This window comes from Malus domestica, chromosome 03 (assembly GCF_042453785.1).
Source record: "Malus domestica chromosome 03, GDT2T_hap1".
In the NCBI taxonomy this organism is placed as follows: Eukaryota; Viridiplantae; Streptophyta; class Magnoliopsida; order Rosales; family Rosaceae; genus Malus; species Malus domestica.
In genome coordinates, this window is record NC_091663.1 from 5,769,359 (window position 1) to 5,788,502 (window position 19,144).

Sequence of the window (19,144 nt, forward strand, 5' to 3'; positions counted from 1 at the left end):
TTGCATGAGTTACTCCTAGTGCTCTAGGAAGTTCAAAATTAAACAAAGATTGTGATCAGTCGTTTTTGCCAGTTAGTACTATGGTCTAGTAGTATTTTTTTTCACTTGTAAGTGAGAGGTTTCGATTCTTGCCAAAAGACGAATTTGAACCACATTATTTCTAACTCATTGTGAAGCTTAGCTCACTCTCACACCCTTCGTGTAGATAATATCGCTTGTTAAAAAAAAAAATTTGGGTAGTGCTATCCAAAGTCATTTTTATTTCTTACACATCCCTCTCAATTTTCATCATGGATCAAATGAATAAAAGAAGATCAATGACACAAATTAACAAGAATGTGTGCAAAGGTACAAATGGGTGTAAATAGCACTATCAAAAAATTTTCTTACTCCAATCCACTCTTCATATTTTATCTTCCACCATAAAATATTAGTATCTTAACTTTATTTTATCTTCCGGACTCAAATTGTTTTTCAAACCGTTTACTAATTGGGTTGCTACCTTCGTTGGAGATGTGTTTTTTTTTTTAATTTTTACGTGGCATAGCAAATCCGACTTTGCTGCCCAATTGTTACCTTCCTTAGAGATGCTCCTACATGTTAGTTTGCCTAATCATCCACGTCTTAATGAAGTTTGGCCTATATAAGTTAAATTATGAGTCATTTAGAAAAAAATCATTTTCTGCATATGTGGGTTAGTTTACTTGGTCAAGGCAGTGTGCTCGTTCTCTTGCACCTCAATTTGAATCTTCATTATGAATTAGATAGTTGGAATATAATATCGTTGTTACACAAACAATTAAAATCATTTCTATAATCCTCTTGATTTAACAAAAAGATAATAAATAAACAAAGAAACCTTGTTTTGGAACCTTAGCCGTCGACATTTAAATTTGAGGACCAATGAGAAAAAGTCCTTTTTGTTTTTTTGGGAGAAAGGAAAATATATTACCTACAAAAAAACAAAACACAAGAAGGGCTCAAATACACACAAAAAAAAAAAGAAGAAAAAATGGACCCTAAAAAACACAAACAAAGCCCAAAAAAAGCCTTGGAACCCAGCACAAACACACCACACAACAAAAGAAACCCTAAATCACAGCTACTGTAGCTGCTCCTCTTGCCGCCTACACTTCCCAACAATTCGAAGCCATCTCCGCCACAAGGACTTGCCATCACACCATCTCGAGTCCCAGAGTTGAGGAAGAAAAAGCCGCTCCATCCTCCACAAACCACCAAAATGATCGCCACCATAGAACAAAGGAAGCCTGCGGGAAGAGAGATCCCACGAACGACATCGCCAACAAGGGCGACCAATGGGAAGAACCAACAAGGGTCAACAAAGGTGGTGGTGCAAACACCTGGACCAAAGCTCTACACACCCTCCCATGGAACAACGATAAATTGAGGTGAAAATTGGCGGAATCGAATTTAGTATTGGTGGAAAGAAAATGGAGCCAAGTGATGATGTTGGTATAGGGGAAGGGACCGAATGAGATGGATGTTAATGGGTGAACCATATTTGAGGCTCGGGATGATGAAAATAGAGTCAAACAAAGTACCAGGAAGATGAGATTGTGGGAAGATCTGGAAGGAAATGGGGCTAGGGTTATTACAAAAAACCGCTGGAGAAAGAAAAAGAACAAGACAAAGGGAAATCAAAGGATTGCCACTGGCCTTGCCATGGCATGAGCCGGCGACGACGCAGAAAATTGAACACGGAGTCACTCACACAGTCGGTGTCCCTTCTCAAAAATATAATAGAGGTTTAAGCTTTCATGGTCCTATTTTCTGATGAATTATTCACATCTTCTATTTAAGAGAAGAACCAAAAAATAAAAACAGAAACAAAGTTAGCCACCAATGGAGGTTGAGATTCGATTCTCTCATATGATTGGAAGAGACCAAATTAGCTGATAAGAAGGTAACTACAGGTTTAGTAGAGACAAAACTAGCTGATGTTATATCAAGAGAATTTTTGTATGACACTTTAGTTTCAACCAGAAGCATTTCCAATTTAGCTTTGGTTTAGAAATCTTTCATGCCACAGTGAAATTTCATCTTCTATAATCAATATTGGCACAAAACCGAACGGCATAACGTTTTTTCTTCGGACACTCTAATACGTTTTGCCACGATTTGTGTTTGTATATTGATCATTGATCAATGCCTATCAAACTAGCGAAGTATAGTAGGTTGTTTGATGATATAGTTAAGAAGCTTCTAATTTCATTACGGATGTTCTTGGATATTCTCTCGTTGCATGTAAAATGTCATTCTTCTTTATAACTAAAAATCATAGTCTGACACATTTACATTCATATTTAAATGCGATTTTTCTGCAAAAAGAAATAACTTATTAATAGATATAGGTTTTTTTTAGGGAACTTTAACGAAAAGCACCTGGTACTGTTCATTTTAACGAAAAACCACATTTTTACACTAAAAAGTCAATCATGGTACTATTTACTTTACCCTTTATTTTGTCCTTATCATTAAAACTCAAAGTTTTCAAGCTCTTTTCATTAGTTTTCCTTTTTTTTATTAGCACCTCATTAAGTATTGAATAAACCCCACATAATATTTTATTACTAAATAACTTGTATACCCTAATATGCAATTACTATTTAGGCCATATATGAATTAAAAAACAAAAATTATTTTCTGAATACACCCCAACTATTTGTCAATATGTATTCTAAGATTGTTTTCTTTCAAGCTCTTGAAGATACTCTCACCTCCATTATAAAACAAAACCTAACTAAAAGCACAACATAGTTAATGAAAAAAAGAGGTTAATTTTGACGAATGAAACATGAAATCAATGTTTTGGAGGCTTTGAGGTCGTCCGTAGCTCTGTCACTTGGGTATTGACTACAACATATGTATCAGTTTGTAACTTCGACATTGATTCCAACATCTATATCATCTGTAAGTTTGAAACTAAAATGTCATCTCCAACTTTTGTATTATTAGAATTTAAAAAAAAAAAAGCATGTGCTTATATATTTCTTCATAAATACATCTCTTGACATACAATTTCCTTTGCATGAAAATAATTTAAAATCTCTAATTGATATGCAAAGGGAACTTTTGGGTGGAGCTTTAGATACCAGACATGAATCGTAACATTAAAATTTCTTCTTTGATCCACATATACTTCTTCTCACAACGTGATCCACATATTTAAGAAATCTATGAAAAACTCTAGCAAGCTCTTTGCAGAAAAACAAAACATCAAAAACTATTTGAATAATGTAATTAACAAAGAGTTTGATTGTAGGGTTTAAGTAGGGTGTGAGGACCTTGTATGTAGAGGGGTGTGAGGTGTAAGGGTAGTATTGGAAAATAAGTGAGGTGCATTAAGATAGATTTTTAGTTAAAAAGTAGATGTAGACAGTGGCGAAGCCAGAATTTCTCAGGGGGAGGGGCGAACTTAAAAGAGTGCAAGGTTAAAGAAAAATGGTAACAGCTAAATCTTTTTATATAGTAATGTCTTTCATAATTAATCAATATAAACAAATTACAATTGTTGCCGGCGAGGTTTCATGTCATGAAAACGTCGCTCATTATCAATAAAAGCAAATACATATCTCTCAATGTAAACAAATATGCTATCACTCAACCATTGATCTTCCATTTTGTTATGCAATGGTATTTTCACAATCTTCATAGCAGAAAAAGCTCTTTTCATAGCACAAAATGGCGACACCCTCAATTCCCTTTGCAACGGTTATAAGAGCTAGTTGAAGTTGGTGTGCAAAACAATGAACATAAAATGCTTAAGGATACTTGTTCAAAATCTTTGTTTTAAGGCCATTTAGCTCACCTTTCATATTATTAGCTCAATCATAGCCTTGTCCCTGTAACTTGGACATACTAGCTCCACGTTTGATAAGATTATTTTCGGTTGGCTAGCCTAACCTAAGAATAATTTACGGAAGTTGGAGATCTTTTGCAGAAAGCTAAAACTTCGATGTTGTCCAAAAATTTTACTCATCCAAAACAAGATTAAAAAGCCACTTAGACTTAGTACCACGGTCTAAGTGAGAGGCCTTAAGTTTGATGAGAGTAAAACAATTATAAAAAAAAGGTCAAATCCAAGAGAAAATCTAATCACTGAATAGTATGATAAATATGTTTGCTAGTGACTATTGCTGCACTAAATTTTCCAACTCAATCATTGTATATTCACATAGTTGAAGTACCTTTGTTCTTTTGATCTGATAACCAAAACTTGTTAGCCTTACATCAGTCCCGGAGTAAAAGAAGTTGATGATTTCGAATAACGTTCAAGGAGTGACAATGGCGACCATCCTCATGGATGTTCGTTCTAGTTAGACTAACAAGATTTAATCTAGCTGCTGATCCATACACATCAACCATTTCCTTCGACATGAAACCTTTTCGAGGGGACTCAATGCATCTTCTTGTAGAGAATCTGTTCCCCAAGACAAGATCTCCAACATCGGCTTTATGGCATCAGCCTCATGCAAGACGCTGGCTCCTCTTTGAGGAGAGGCTTTGACAACCAATGTCGAAAGAGTTTGAATTACTTCGATGTCAATTTCATACAATTCTCCCGATAACAGCCTCACCAAGTCAAGCAAAGCTTTTGCTTCCAAAGGACAGAATATGGAAGTCACACTGCAGATACCACCGTGCGCTGAGCATAGTGGAGCGTTCAATGGCTTGAAACAGGACCAGCAGCCGGTGGGTTTGGAGACAGTAGTGAGCTTTGGAGACAGTGGTCCCCTATATATATATATTTTTTATTTTCCCCACCTATACGAAACGGCACCGTTTCGTTCCAATTTTTTCAAAATTTTTAATTAGTTTCTTTTCCCCCACTTATACGAAACGACACCGTTTCGTTCCACTTTTTTCAAAATTTTTAACTAGTTTCTTTTCCCCCACTTATACGAAACGGCACCGTTTCTTTCCCCATTTATACGAAACGGCACCTGGGTGTTTTGAAAAAAATTTCAACAGAGCAGAACTGCAGCACCGGCGCTGCAGGAGACGAAGAGCAGCAGCAGCAGGAGGGGAGGGGCTGGCCAGCCCTCAAGCCTTGTTTTTCCGGCGAGGGGAGTGGCGGCCGCCACTCCTCGCCCTCATGTGGCTTCGCCACTGGATGTAGGGTGTATTAAGTATATGAGATGTAGTTAACAAATGTGAGGTGTTAATAAAACAAGCCTAGATATAAAGGCTAAAGAGCCAAGTAGTTGCATGTTCTCTTCTTGTTAGCAACAACACTACCAACGTAAAGGGACCACCCCAACCCCCTTGCCTATTATATTCCCTCTTATTTTTATCGTCGTCACCTACTTCCCCAATCCCCTCTCCCTCCCAATGAAGAAAGAGAGCCAGAAACCCAACTTACCGATCAGTCTATCACCCAAACCTTCATAAATGACACTTTCACATGAACCCTTCTCTCTTATCACCACCACAATCTTGATCACAACCTTCATATCTTCTCTCATCACACCACATAATTGGAGGGTGGCCAATGGCCTTGGCCTAGCCTCCACCACAGCCATCACATATGGCAATCCAACGGTTTGTGGCATTGTGGCTGATAACCCCACACAGAGCATACAATGCTATCAAAACACTCAGACCACCATTTCAGTCCAACCCAATATTTCTTTTGAATCCATTTCTGGAGGCAAGAGCTTCTTCTGTGGCCTCAGGTCTGGAGGGTTTACCCTTCTCTGCTGGGAGACCAGCTTGTCTAGCTCAAATAGGTTTCGACCGAAACGAATATATCACAGTGAGAATGTAGCTTTGACTGATCTGGCTGTGGGTGATGAACAAGTTTGCGCCAGAGAAGTCAACTTTAGAATTGTCAGGTGCTGGAGAGGAAGAGATAATACTAGTGGGGTTTTGTTTCCCTCACCTGGGGAAGCATTGGAGTTTCGAACAATCGCATCGGGAAGAGGGTTTTCGTGTGGGATTTCGATGAATGATAGGAGAGTTCTGTGTTGGGGCCAGAGTGGTGTTGGAGATGATATTCAAACAGGGTTTGAGAATGTGAAAATGTCAAGCCTTGTTGCAGGAGAATCTCATGCTTGTGGCTTGAGTATGAATGGAACATTGGTCTGCAGAGGAAACAATGATTTCGGGCAATTGAATGTACCTTCAAGTACTTCGACTTTCCAGTTTTCAGGCCTTGCGTTGGGGGAAAATTTTACTTGTGCCATTCAGCGAAAAAATGGATTTGTTGTATGCTGGGGAGGAAGAAACAGATTTGAATATGACAGTGTTGTAATTACAAATGTTTCATTTGAGTTAATTTCTGCAGGTTTGGATTTCGTGTGCGGCGTGACAACGGGTAACTTATCTGTCATTTGTTGGGGACCAGGGTGGTCTGGTTCTCGTGATAACCTTCCACTGGGAATGATTCTTCCTGGTCCATGTGTGCAGGGTCCATGTACTAGCTATGTGTACCCGAATTCGGAGACTCTTTGTGGTGGTTCAGGGAAAATATGCAGATCATGCCAGGTTGAACTCCCATTAGCACTTCCATTGCCTCCAATAAATCAACCTACCCAAGCTTCAGAGCCGGGTTTTTCGTTATCCATAACAAGAAATAAGCTTCTGTTGGTTTTTGTACTAGTTGGATCAGTTGGGGCATTTGCAGGACTCTGCACTATTGTCTTTTGCCTATGGACTGGACTGTGTGGTTCTTGGTTAAACCGTCATGACTCTGTGCAAACTGAAAGTTTTACTGATCCAAATGTGGGTTCTTCTGCTGCTAGAATCGCCAATGTTCCTAATGCTCCATTAAGTTCAAGTTCCATGAAGGGCAGTTTAAGTGGTTCATCTTCAAAGCACGGTGACAAGACTCAGTCATTTCACCTGGCAGAACTTTCTACTGCCACCAAACATTTCTCAACCGAAAACAAGATCGGTGCTGGGAGCTTTGGCATTGTCTATAAAGGCAAGCTTGCGGATGGTCGTGAAGTGGCCATCAAGAGGGGAGATACAAGTACCAAGACCAAGAAATTTCAGGAGAAAGAGAGCGCGTTTGACTCCGAATTAGCATTGTTGTCCCGGCTTCACCACAAGCACTTGGTGAAGCTAGTGGGATCCTGTGAAGTTAACGATGAGAGGCTTTTGGTTTACGAGTACATGAGCAACGGTTCGCTTCATGATCACTTGCATGGCAAGAACAATGTGCAGGAAAATAGCTGCATTGTGAATTCTTGGAAAATGAGGATAAAAATTGCGCTTGATGCAGCCAGGGGAATAGAGTACCTTCACAATTATGCAGTGCCAACAATAATTCACAGGGACATCAAGTCCTCAAACATTCTTTTGGATGCAAATTGGAATGCAAGGGTATCCGATTTTGGACTGTCATTATTGGGGCCGGAATCAGACCAAGAGATCATGTCGTCCAAAGCGGTTGGAACAGTTGGGTACATTGATCCCGAGTACTTTGTGTCAAACGTTTTGACAGCAAAGAGTGACGTATACGGATTTGGAGTGGTGCTATTGGAGCTTTTGACAGGGAAGAGGGCTCTGTTTATAAATAGTGAAGACGGAGGTCCAATGGGGGTTGTGGAATACGCAGGGCCGCGAATAGTGGCAGGGCAGCTGCAAAGCATGTTGGATCAAAGGGTGGGGAAGCCGGACCTGAAGGAAGGCGAAGCTGTTGAGCTAGTGGCTTATACTGCTATGCATTGTGTGAACTTGGAGGGGAAGGAACGGCCTAGCATGACTGACATTGTTGCCAATTTAGAGAGGGCTCTTGCTCTTTGCGAGGATGATCCTTTTAGCTTCTCTACTACCACAATTTCCTTCCCCTCGTTGTAAAATTCCATTCCCAAAAACATTGTTCATTCTTTTCTCCCCTATTGATTCCATACCAATTATTATTTTTTTTCTATTTCGCGCTTTACCCTAATTGTTATTAAGATTTTTTTTTCTCTTGACGTGATGGCCTTCTGTGATCTTGTTTGAGGTGCTAAGAGTATCTTTTCACATTTTGCTTTTAACGTCGGAGTTGTTGAGGAAGACTTTGTTGGTGTGGGAAACATGGGGCTATGAAGATATATAGAGATTCTAATCAACACCATTAATCCCTACAAAGTGGGATCTTTAATCACTTTTCGAAACTTACAAATAGTTTGAAGTTTATAGTTCAGTTGATTAAGAGCATTCATATAAGCATTAGAAATTTTTTAACGGAGGCACCTTAACCTCCAGTTATACTAGAGGAAAAAAATTCAAGATTTAGGACATATCTTCTATAACTTGTAGGCATTTTTTCACAATGATCGTTTATTATTATACAGTTATTTGAAAATTTCAACTGATCAATTAAAGTACTTAAACATGATTCAAGGTATATATGTCTTTTACTTAATATATCATTTGAAGGAGCATGAATAATATGGTAAACTAAAAAAATAAAAAAATAAAGAATTAACTCACGTTGACAAAAGAGTTTTTCTATTAAAATGTAATTTCAACTAGCGGTTTCAATGTAATGCGTGTGAATTCGCAATTTCATGATTGTGGCACACAACAAGTCTGGTATGCTTATGTGTATAGAATTTAACTATTCGAAATCCATTTTAAAAAGAAAAAGAAATCACAAAGTTGACCTAAAAAATAAAAACAAAGAGAGAAATAATTTTGAGTCACACTAATTGAAAAAAACGCGGTGCCTCCGGCGGCTGCACTGTTTGATACACCACAGGCTGTACAGCAGCTATGTGCTGATGATGAGCTTGGGGTTATAAAAAATATTAAGTCTTAGATTACTAGTTAGCTTATTAATTAATTAGGTACTAAATGATAAATCATGTGAAGCAATAGGAAGTACGAACCTACTATAATGTTTATCAACATTCAAACTATTGCCCTGGGAAGATTCTAGGGATCTTTTACCCAATTTTTTATCAAATGTTCGCCATCAAGTTAATGAGGTTGCTCATTGTTTAGCTAGTTTTAACTTGTCTATTACGATTGAAATGTTACAGTTTAAAAAAAACATCCTAATTTCATTTAAGATGTTCTCCTTGTTGGTTGTACATCTTCAGGAGTGTTAAAACACCGTTCGCTTAAAAAAGAAAAACTACTGTAGGTCGCTTTGTTACATAAAAATTCAAAGCCACATGCTATCTAATGAACCTCACAAAATATAGGATAATTCTACTTTGGGGCAGGATCCAAGGGATGCAAGTTAATATATACATATATTTTGACACACCTATCTAATTATTGGACAAAAGCCACTTAGTATTACGGTCTGGTGATATTCTTTTTCACTTGGGAGTGAGAGGCCTTAGGTTCGAATCTCGTAGATGATGAATTTGATACCAAATTAAACTACCCATTGTGTGGTTTTGCATAACTTTCTCTCCCCTTAGTGTAAAAATATCGATGTACTAAAAAAAAAAATTATTGGACAAAAACAATTCAACGGCTATGATTCTATGGCAGAAAAACAAAGCTCGAGTGCAGCGGTGAATATGCTACTTGGGTTACAAGCTCTGTATTTCGTTGCATGCTCTATTTCTTATGCATTAGAATTCAACATTGGGGGTAGAAATAGGATATATCAAACACAGAATTTCGGATACAACGACATATATTTTTATAGCAGCAGCAAGTTTACTGTGTGTAATATTCAACATCGAATATACAGCATATTATGAGTAAGCACACTTAATTTACTCCTCATTGTCAAATTCAAATCTCATTCTCATTGTAAAATTCAAATCTCATCAGAAGCCTCACAGATTTATACTTTTGACCTCTTTTGTTGTGCAGAGGAACAGCTCGGATCCCAGTTCTGAGCTCTGGGATTGGCAGACATGTTTGGCCACCAAAGTCATGATTCCCAGAAGTGTCATACTCTTTGACTTCAACTCTAAGCACAGCCAGGTCTGGAACCGTCAATGGGAAGATGAACTCCTTGTTCCACATTGGTACCCATTGGTCCTCTATTGGTTCGGTTTCCATCATTATTGTGTCCCTTGGGACTCCAGCAATTCCAACCTATACAAACAAACCCAATTAATCACTACCACATTTCACTGCACTGCAATTTTGCAGTTTTTATATACTACAGGCGGGAGCGAACTGTTAACTCAATTTTTTCAAACTGTAATTGATGTGATAATATTTAATTTGTTTATATTTAAATTCATTTTGAATCTCATTTATTTGTATAAGTTAAGTGTTATGTTATGCAAGGGTGCAACTTGAGTTGGATCAATCCGAATCCGTCAATGTCCAACCCAACTTTAAATTCGAATAAGTGAGTTTTTTTAGTTATAACCTGTCAAAATCCAACCCAATTTCAATCCGTTCATTGATTGAGTTGAGTTAGATTGATCATTTGCCCGTCCATCTTCAACCCAACCCAACCTGACTAACCAAACTCAATCTAATCAGATTGTAACCCATATCAATTAATGCTCTTACTACACCAAAGTGAGCCAAATAAAAAAACCAATGCCCTTTCTAATATTTTAAAAAATAAATTACTCTTTATAATTACCTAAAACTTTTAGGAAATAATAGATTTTGATTAGTCAGCTCATATTCGTAGTCTATAAATCCTAAAGCTTTATAGTATATTGATTTATGAAATTAAAGTTAGCTAGCTTTGAAGCCACTTGGCTTAATTTTATTAGGAATTCTTGGAAACTAAGTTCTCACAAGATTAAATTTGAAAAAGTTAGGTACTCCGAATCCAACCCAAGTAAACCCTAACCCAATTAAACACGTGTCCAAATGAACCCGAATGAAACCCAACCTGAACCTGAGCCCGAATTGTAAAAGTTGGGTTAGAATTGGGTTGACCTTCTAACTTGCCCAACCCGCTCGAGTTGCTCCCCTAATGTTATGTATCACGTCAGTTGAAAATAAAAAATAAAGTTGATGCATAAGAACGAAAGATGACATTTATAGCAGATTCTATGTATTAAAGTTCAACGTCATTGATTTATAACCAGTGCACAATTGACATGTCATGTGTCACAGTAGGGTAATGAATAGTAAAGATAAAAATGTATACACATGCTCTTTTTTGGAATTATTGATTTATAGCATTTACTAGTTATTGGCTAATATTTTATTCGTCGGACAATTTTTCAGACTGGCTACTCAAATTCGAACCCTATATATTGAATTAGTTTGTCAATCTAACAGCATAACATTCAAAACTGTTTGGAAATCAATAATTTCTCGCTAAATAAAGGATGCATGGGGTTGTAAATGTGAACGAACATTTTGTTGTCATACCCTCACGAAGAAGTCCGGTGGAGAATATAGATCAAAGTGTGTATGGTGGAAGTCTGAATGCCATCCTTCACCCATGTATACTTTTACCTGCTTGTCAACGAAAATGTTATGAAGGAAGAGTAAATGACATGATTAACAAGCTTGATCAGATGCCTTCAACCAACCTTCAAAGTTGTTCTCACTGGTAAAAAAGGTTCATCAGGATCAAAAACCTCATCATTTGGGCCAACAGCAAGCAAAAAATCAGGTTTTTTCACATAGCCACAACCTCCATTTGCTCTGAACATTCCTTCCATAATCCAAAGGTACTTTCCATGTCCCTTTAAGAAATACACGGTTGTAATATATAAGCAGGGAATTGGGGTGAGTAGAAAGATGAAAAGTTTATCAATTCCTCATTAATTCACTCAACTTTCTATATGGTTATGAGCCCCTTAATCTTTTAAAACGTGCCAATTTACACTCTAACAGTCAAATTTATCACTTTTATTTTAGTTTTGCTTCTCTTGAATGGATAAAAAAAATTCTCAATTTGACGGAAAAAATTTGACAGATTTGACAATAGGCGCCAAATTGTCACGTTCTAAATGATTAGGGGGGCTCAAAACCACCAATTTGAAATCAAATGGGCAAATCAGATGAAATGTACCAGTCCAAAGGGCCGTGCTAAAATTTTCCTTTCCTAGCAAGTTCTTAACTACATGTTCATAAATGTCCAAAAAGTAGAAGCCGATTATCTAAAAGTAAACTACAATTTTCAAAAGAAATCTAACTTGCATATTGAATGCCACCATTTGAGCTCCATGACTCCATCCAAGCATAGGATTATAATTTGATGAGTCCAAACGTGTACCCTTTGGATAAACCCTCAACAAATTCCTCTGAGTAAACCTAGAGAAAGATTAAAGCACATTCGATCGTTTAGATGGTGAAAAAAAAAAAACTTTACCATAAAACCAGAACTTCTTATGCATAACATCACCTGACAATGTCGGATCCACGATTTTTTGTTTCATTTTCGAGTTGTTGCTCGCTCAAGCTAAGACGTCTGACTTTAATTGGATCGATATGCCATATATCTAATCCACCTTTCGGCTTCCCTGCGTGAATCGCAATCAACTGTTTATACTCCGGAGTAGCATTATCCTCCTCTTCATCTTCATCATCTTGTTCCCTTTCCTGCTATCAATTGGGTAATGATACATTAGAAAAGGTAACATGATTTCTGATGCCTTATGCATATATATATGTTAGGCTTATTAGCACAATGTAGATTATTTCACATGATTTGTGTATCCAGATTCATCTCTCCGTCTCTGTGATTCATGATACTCCGGTGGCTTGGTCGAAATCAAAATCCTCCTCTTCAATGATTCCGGTGAAGGGAATTCCATTAAGAATTCTGAATGAGGAGAGTACAGCATGTCACCGAATGTCCCAGTGACCATCTGCAATCACATTTTAAAAAAATTTGAAGTCACAAAAAATCATTGAAAATTATAAAATTGGAAAGCCTAAGGTAGAACATTCTATTCACCTTTGCCACTTTGGCTTGAAGATTTGAAGGTAGGTGGTCTTCAAATGTTATGATAACAGGGTACTCAGAAGCAACAAAAGCGTTGTCCTTGATCGCACGCAAACATTTGATGAGGTCCACTGGTCTTGTAAGCGTCCTAAGGGTTCGAAGAGATCAAATTCTATTATGAGAATATTGTTAATCCGTTAGAAAGAGAACAACCAAAGATTAAACTCATACCCTCCGTGACGAACCTCCACAGTATTTTTCTTAGAACCCGGCCACAAGTCTAATTCAATAACTCTAACACCTTGAAGCAGCGCGTTAATTATCGGATGTACACTACTGTTACTGCTGAGTTGATTTCCTGTTAAGTAAGAGTTGTGGCCGGTAAATAGGAAATAATGAGCCAATGGAGAATTCATGTCATGGTGCACCTGAATCCAAATACATTTATCATCAAATTTCATTACATTAATCATCATTTTGTCACGTTAATATGCTATAGTGTTGCGAATATTTTTTTAGAAAGTTTAGATGTGCTAGTATTTCTAAAAAATGAAATAACCTTCAGCCCTCCGTCGATGTGAGTCGAACCAGAGAATAAAAAGTTCGATGAGATTACCTTTGAATAGAGAGGAGGATTAAGGTTACCGAGGAGATATCGAAAGAAGGCATCAAGGTGGAGACCCTTTCGTTGAAAGATGTTGAGATGCTTGAGACTATTGAAAATGGTCTGAGCATCCTCCTTGGTGGCACTGGATTCTCCTTGAAACTCAATCAGAAAACACTGCAGGTCATCGATGGTCATGATGCCATTTTCCGCGAAAATTTCAAAAAGGTTCTTAATATCTTCAGGAGGCTCTGCCATCCGGAGCCTAAATTTTCTCTGGAAGCAAAAGCAGACATTGAAAGACTGCTTATTAGACATTTTTGAAACTGCTTTCTCCAGTTTATTTTAGTTGAACAGAGAAAGGATGAAATGAATTAAGTTTTGGTTTCGAGAGTCATCTACGTATTCATCCCGGCTTTTATGCACGAGTGGCCTACACAGGAACTTGCATACATCAACGGCTAACAAATGTTTAGAATCTTCTGAAAGGAACATATTTGGCTTGAAATTCTTAGGACTGGCTTTGCAGCGAAGTCAGAATTTGTGCTCTTGAAAACTTTAATTCCCAAAACTCCACATTCCCTACTATTTCTGTAAAAGTCAGGTACAAGCTGTTATATGACAATTTCAATATCTCAATCAAACTTTTTCTTGGCCACAAATAAAGAGATGTTTCTTTATACCTGCCTTTCTCACTTGTAAATTCTCTCTCGTCAGTGCAAATTCGCTAACAAGAACTTTATACTTTATATCCCCTATTCGGACAACTACTACGTTGGCGATATGCGATTCCATATGTAAGGGGAGACCTGTAAATATGAAAAATGTTTTTTGCGTATTGCCATTTCAAGGAGTGATACGCAAGGCATGTACATTTTATATGGTTCCGGAAAGAAAAAATTTCAAACAGCAGTTAGTTCTGTGGCCCAAGAAAAAAGAATGAATTTATCCATATCGATCTGCAGCTTGAAACATAATTGAGAAAAAAGACAAAGAGGGAAAAACGAAAGGACACTGTGATTATCTACTTCTAGAGAGAAAGAGAGCATGTAAGTGGAAGTTTGAATATATCAATAGTTCTTTTACAGTGAGCGAAATAAACAAAAGTTATAGCAGCACTGCAGTGGGCAACGGAATAAAACTGCGATGAGCAGAACCAAATTAATGCTCAGACGAACTCAAATCGCATTAGAAGCCTTACTGAATTGTATTTTACTCCTTTGCGATCAAAGAGAGGGACTGCACGAATCCCTTGTCTCAATTCGGAGACTGGCAAACAAGTTTGGCCACCAAAATCATCCTTCTCAGACATGTCATACTCATGTACCTCAACTCTAAGCAAAGCCAACTCGGGAACTGTCAATGGAAATGTAAACTCTTCCTCCCATACAGGTGTCCAATCGTCCTCTTTTTTCTTCGTTTTCTTCATTATTTCATCAGCCGGCACTCCTGCTATGCCAACCTGCCATAGGATTGACTGTTAAAATAGAAGCACTAACCAGTGCATACATCACCACATTATTGTTAATCAAGCAATTAAGTCATACATCAATTGGTTTTGAGTAGAGCTCCACATTAATTGGTTTATCATTTGATTAATTGACCATCTTACCCTAGTATAGAAATCTGGTGGAGAATATAAATCAAAGTGTGTTTGTTTGAAATCCAAATGCCATCCATCTCCCATATAAACTTTCACCTGCCACGAAACACAATTAGTATAACGACATTCTTTAGTCACGTACGCAATGACAGAGCTAGACATATATATATGGGGACCTTCAACCGGGGAATCAGAGAGAGATAAAAGTAGCTATGATTTGGAAATCCCCTTACTTCCAACTTCATATACAGAGAAAAGGAATGGAAAATGTGCTTACCTTTAAAGTCTTCTTTACTGGCAGATTTGCTTTAGGATCGAAAACCTGATTATCGGAATCTGCTTTCATAATAAAATCAGGCTTTTTAACATAACCGCAACCCCCATTGGCTCTAAACATCCCATGCATCAGCCAAAGAGATCTACCATATCCCTGCCATTAAACCAGAGAAATGTTATAATCTGTGTGATCGTTGGAGAAAATAAAACTAACAAAAAGGAAGATAAGCAATCCTTTTTCTTGGACTGAATGCAAGAACTTTAAACAACCTGCATATTGAACGCAACCATTTGAGCACCATGCATCCAACCAACAAGCGGCTTGTAGTTCGAGGAGTTGAACCGAGTACCTTTTGGATACACCCTTAAAATGTTCTTCTGTGTAAATCTATGAAAAAGTTTATGAAGTATAGATGTCAATACTGACTGCATTCATAATAGGAGAGAATCTTTGTGCATTTCATTGTGCTAGAGGAAAAATAAGTACCTAACAATATCTGTTCCATGAGATTCAGCAGCCTTCTCGAGTGCTTGTTCACTCAAGCTAAGCCGCCTGACTTTATCGAGTTCAACTTTTAGCGCGTCCTTTAAACCACCCTTCGGTTTTCCAGCATGGATTGCAATTAGACATTTGTAATCGTGTTCTACTGATGAAAATGATCCATGATTGTTGTTATTGTTGTCCTCACTTGTATCACTCTCACTCTGCAACCCAAAAATTAATCACCTAAGAGGCAGAGCATAATGGAGGTTAAGCATGTTGGTAAATAATTTCGCAAACACACCGTATCATCATCTTCCCGTTCATGGGTAAGTTCTGATGGTTCCTTCCCCCATAAATCTTCCTCACTTTTATGTGAATCCAGTCCATTTTCATTGGAAGTTTTATCCTTAAGGTACTCCTCAGGAGGTTTTGTAGATATAATAATTCGATATTTAAGTTCTTCGGGCGAAGGTAACTCTTTCAAACAACAGGTTTCAGGGTAAAACAACATTTCCCCAAATGTTTGAATGAGCATCTGGAAAATACAAAACAAATTGAAAATTTTCAGTAGTAGTTGTGTGAAGAACTTGATTAAAACTATTAGAAGATTAAGAAGTTCACCTGTGCTACTTTAGCTTGGAGATCAGCCGTAAGGTGGTCTTCAAGAGTTATGATGACAGGGTATGGAGATTCAGAAAAGGCATGCTCTTTAATTGATTTCAAGCATTTTATAAGTTCAACAGGGGTTGTCAAGGTCCTACATTCACAAATACACACTTTGAATATCTCTCTCATGACTTGGAACTTATGGCGGAATTGTTATTGGAGCTCTAAAAAAGTCTTCATGCACTTCAAATTTAGAAAAACAGACCACTTTTTTTGTACACATAGTGACATGTTTGGAGTGCCAATAACAACTCAACTGAAAAAAACCGACCTAAAATATGAGAAATCTTTAGGTAAAGTCTAGGATATATAACCTTGTGTTTTCATCTCTAATCATGTGATGCTCGCTCGTGATGATTGTAGAAATTCGTAGGATAATTACATGCCTAAATTTGAAAAAATTGGAGCTAGGTTGGACATAATTGGAGATTAATTACCTTCCATGGAGAACATGCACATTGTCCTTTGTGGAATTTGGCCAAATATCAAGCTCCACCACTCTCACACCTCTCTTGAGTGCCTTTATGATCGGAACGTCACTGCAGTCACTACTTAGCTGATTTCCAGTCAGGTACGAATTATGGCCAGTATATATGTAGTAATGGGACAACGGAGCTGTCATGTCCTGGTGAACCTGAAACAAAATACCCAAACAATAAAATTATTAGGAACTGTCTTAATCATAAAATATATTGACCATCATTTGCGAAGTGCCATATTCAGTAAAGGAAAAATTCTTTAAATTCCAAAGATGCAGACATCATTCTGATAGAAAAGAAAGAAAAAAAAAAGGATGCAGACTTCGTCAAGAAGATAGAACATCAAAGTCTCAAATCAATTTAAGTAAAGCAAGATACTAGATATGATGACTAAGATTGGTAGATTCTATCTATGTCTGTTTTTGAAGCATGTTAGACTAACAATGTAGCATTCAAAACAATATTCTTCGACTCGTTACAAGTAGCGCTTTTTCTTATTTGCAAATCATATGAGGAAATGATTTGTTAAAAGAGGAAATAAAAGTATTCATCATGTGTCCAGCTGTGATTTGAATGGTTCATTATTAGTCATTAATTTTTCACTCAAAACTCATAAAATGTTAAATTTTAATATCAAGCTAGCTAACATAGTTTTTACTAAAAGTGAACAATATCTTGTAGTTTTCTACGCAGATCAAACTGTGATTTGAACGACTGGGGACAAATATTCTTTCACACAAAAGTCAAAAAGAAAAACTGTTAAAAAAACTCATTAAACAAGCTAACAGAGTTTCAACTAAACATGAGGAATCTTGTACTTTCCTACACTTTCTCGGGAAACAAACAAAACCCAGAAAACCAAGTAAAGAGAAAATAAAAAAAGAATACCTGATCTCGAATAGGGGGGTTGAGATCGGGAGAGAACAAGTAATGGTGGAAGTCTTCGAGGGAAAGAGTGCGCCTTGTGATCAACTTGGTAATGTGGTGCCTCTTCTGCAGCACCTGCTCCACGATCCGCTCCGCGTCGTCTGATACCGACGCGCCGCCGCCATCTTTCTCCACCTGGAGCTCGGCCAAGAAACGGCGCAGCTGCTCCGCTGTCATTTGGGTCCCACCCTCAGCGTACTTTTCGAATGCTTCCTTCACGTCCCGCGGTGGCTCTTCCTCCTTCACCCTGAACTTCCTAGTGAAGCACACGCACATCCTATAACTCCCCATCTCTTAATCGATTAATTTCCAGAACAAAAACCAGAGCTTTTAGAATATGGCAGAGAGAGAGAGAGAGAGAGAGAGAGAGAGGGTTTGTAAACTTGTGGCCTTGTAGGAATGTAAAGGGTGTAAGCTTTGGGGGTTTAATTATATATTTGATATTTTGATTAGTGGATTAATTGTCGAGATGAAGTTAGACAGACAGTCTTTTAATATTCTCGTTTTCACCGGTTTGTTTGGCACCTTTTGTGTTCTCCTTTCCCCTTTTTCAAAACGTATTACGTGTGAATTATGAATTTATGATGCATGATTGTAGTGCTGATGCATCCCCTCAAGGTTGATATGGTTGTTTATTCTCTCTGATCACATCACTCATGCATAATGCGTAGGCATTTTTTTTTAAGACTTGGATTGTCTGCTCTCTAATTGTAGTGCCCTTCTCGTGCCCTTCTGTTTTTGTGGTCACAGTTAAGCCACGTCAACATTTTATATTACTATTTCTTTTTGTTTTATTATTTTTATAAAAAAATAATATAAAATATTAACGTGGCTTAACCGTGACCACACAAAACAGGAGGGCACAGAGAGGGCACCGAAATGGGAGGGCAGACAATCCAAGTCCTTTTTTTTATACTTTTGTTTAGTTTTTAAGGTTATTGTATCAACTGTTCATAGTTATTCAATCACGTATAATGTATATATAATAATATTTTTTACATATTTGAGTACGTGTAATAATTTCTTGTATCATTGTATCAATTGTTGAAGGTCATCTTATGCTAAAAAATTGGCACACGTAGAATACGGCTGAATGTAAACGCAATTAGAAGTCAAGAAAGAAGTCAATGCATCCCTAAAATTTAAAGCAATGAAAGGTAGAGATTTGATGATCTAGAGACGGGCGAGCTCCTACAGTTTTATTTAAAATATACTTAGAACGAGCAAAATGCACGTGGGTTTTGTTTTACTGAGCCATGCAATAAAGAAATCAGCTCAAAAGACCAAACCACATCTGAGCAGTTTCATGTGG

The 19,144-nt window shown here is 37.5% G+C and overlaps 3 protein-coding genes across 3 annotated transcripts; 1 reads left to right on the plus strand and 2 right to left on the minus strand.

Moving 5' to 3' along the window:
• The first annotated feature begins 5,345 nt into the window (after positions 1–5,345).
• Positions 5,346–7,897, plus strand: LOC103443031 (putative serine/threonine-protein kinase-like protein CCR3). Its single transcript, XM_008381814.4, has one exon. The coding sequence runs from the start codon at positions 5,413–5,415 to the stop codon at positions 7,822–7,824; it is 2,412 nt and encodes an 803-aa protein (XP_008380036.3). The 5' UTR covers positions 5,346–5,412; the 3' UTR covers positions 7,825–7,897.
• Positions 7,898–9,589: 1,692 nt separating this feature from the next.
• LOC103418698 (phosphoinositide phospholipase C 2-like) lies at positions 9,590–13,835 on the minus strand. Its single transcript, XM_070818866.1, has 9 exons — positions 13,410–13,835; positions 13,025–13,221; positions 12,806–12,941; positions 12,552–12,716; positions 12,251–12,447; positions 12,042–12,159; positions 11,433–11,588; positions 11,269–11,355; positions 9,590–10,017 (listed from the first exon to the last, which is right to left on the minus strand). The coding sequence occupies exons 1-9, from the start codon at positions 13,713–13,715 to the stop codon at positions 9,709–9,711; spliced, it is 1,671 nt and encodes a 556-aa protein (XP_070674967.1). The 5' UTR covers positions 13,716–13,835; the 3' UTR covers positions 9,590–9,708.
• A 607-nt stretch (positions 13,836–14,442) lies between these two features.
• LOC103418706 (phosphoinositide phospholipase C 4-like) lies at positions 14,443–18,240 on the minus strand. Its single transcript, XM_008356820.4, has 9 exons — positions 17,794–18,240; positions 16,864–17,060; positions 16,382–16,517; positions 16,062–16,295; positions 15,764–15,981; positions 15,547–15,664; positions 15,278–15,430; positions 15,010–15,096; positions 14,443–14,859 (listed from the first exon to the last, which is right to left on the minus strand). Exons 1-9 carry the CDS (start codon positions 18,121–18,123, stop codon positions 14,566–14,568), a joined length of 1,767 nt encoding a protein of 588 aa, XP_008355042.3. The 5' UTR covers positions 18,124–18,240; the 3' UTR covers positions 14,443–14,565.
• Between the last annotated feature and the right edge of the window lie 904 nt (positions 18,241–19,144).

What these genes read in the sequence shown, in the direction of transcription:
- LOC103418706 (XM_008356820.4), bottom strand. Translation starts at nt 18,123, where the DNA reads ATGGGGAGTTATAGGATGTGCGTGTGCTTCACTAGGAAGTTCAGGGTG. An exon ending in GTGCATGTTCTCCATGGAAG is followed by an intron (nt 16,518 to 16,863) that starts GTAATTAATCTC and finishes TTGTGAATGTAG; the next exon opens with GACCTTGACAACCCCTGTTG. An exon ending in TGGTTGCGTTCAATATGCAG is followed by an intron (nt 15,431 to 15,546) that starts GTTGTTTAAAGT and finishes GTTTAATGGCAG; the next exon opens with GGATATGGTAGATCTCTTTG.
- LOC103443031 (XM_008381814.4), top strand. Translation starts at nt 5,413, where the DNA reads ATGACACTTTCACATGAACCCTTCTCTCTTATCACCACCACAATCTTG.
- LOC103418698 (XM_070818866.1), bottom strand. Translation starts at nt 13,715, where the DNA reads ATGTCTAATAAGCAGTCTTTCAATGTCTGCTTTTGCTTCCAGAGAAAA. An exon ending in GTGGAGGTTCGTCACGGAGG is followed by an intron (nt 12,942 to 13,024) that starts GTATGAGTTTAA and finishes TCGAACCCTTAG; the next exon opens with GACGCTTACAAGACCAGTGG. An exon ending in AATCTGGATACACAAATCAT is followed by an intron (nt 12,448 to 12,551) that starts GTGAAATAATCT and finishes AATTGATAGCAG; the next exon opens with GAAAGGGAACAAGATGATGA.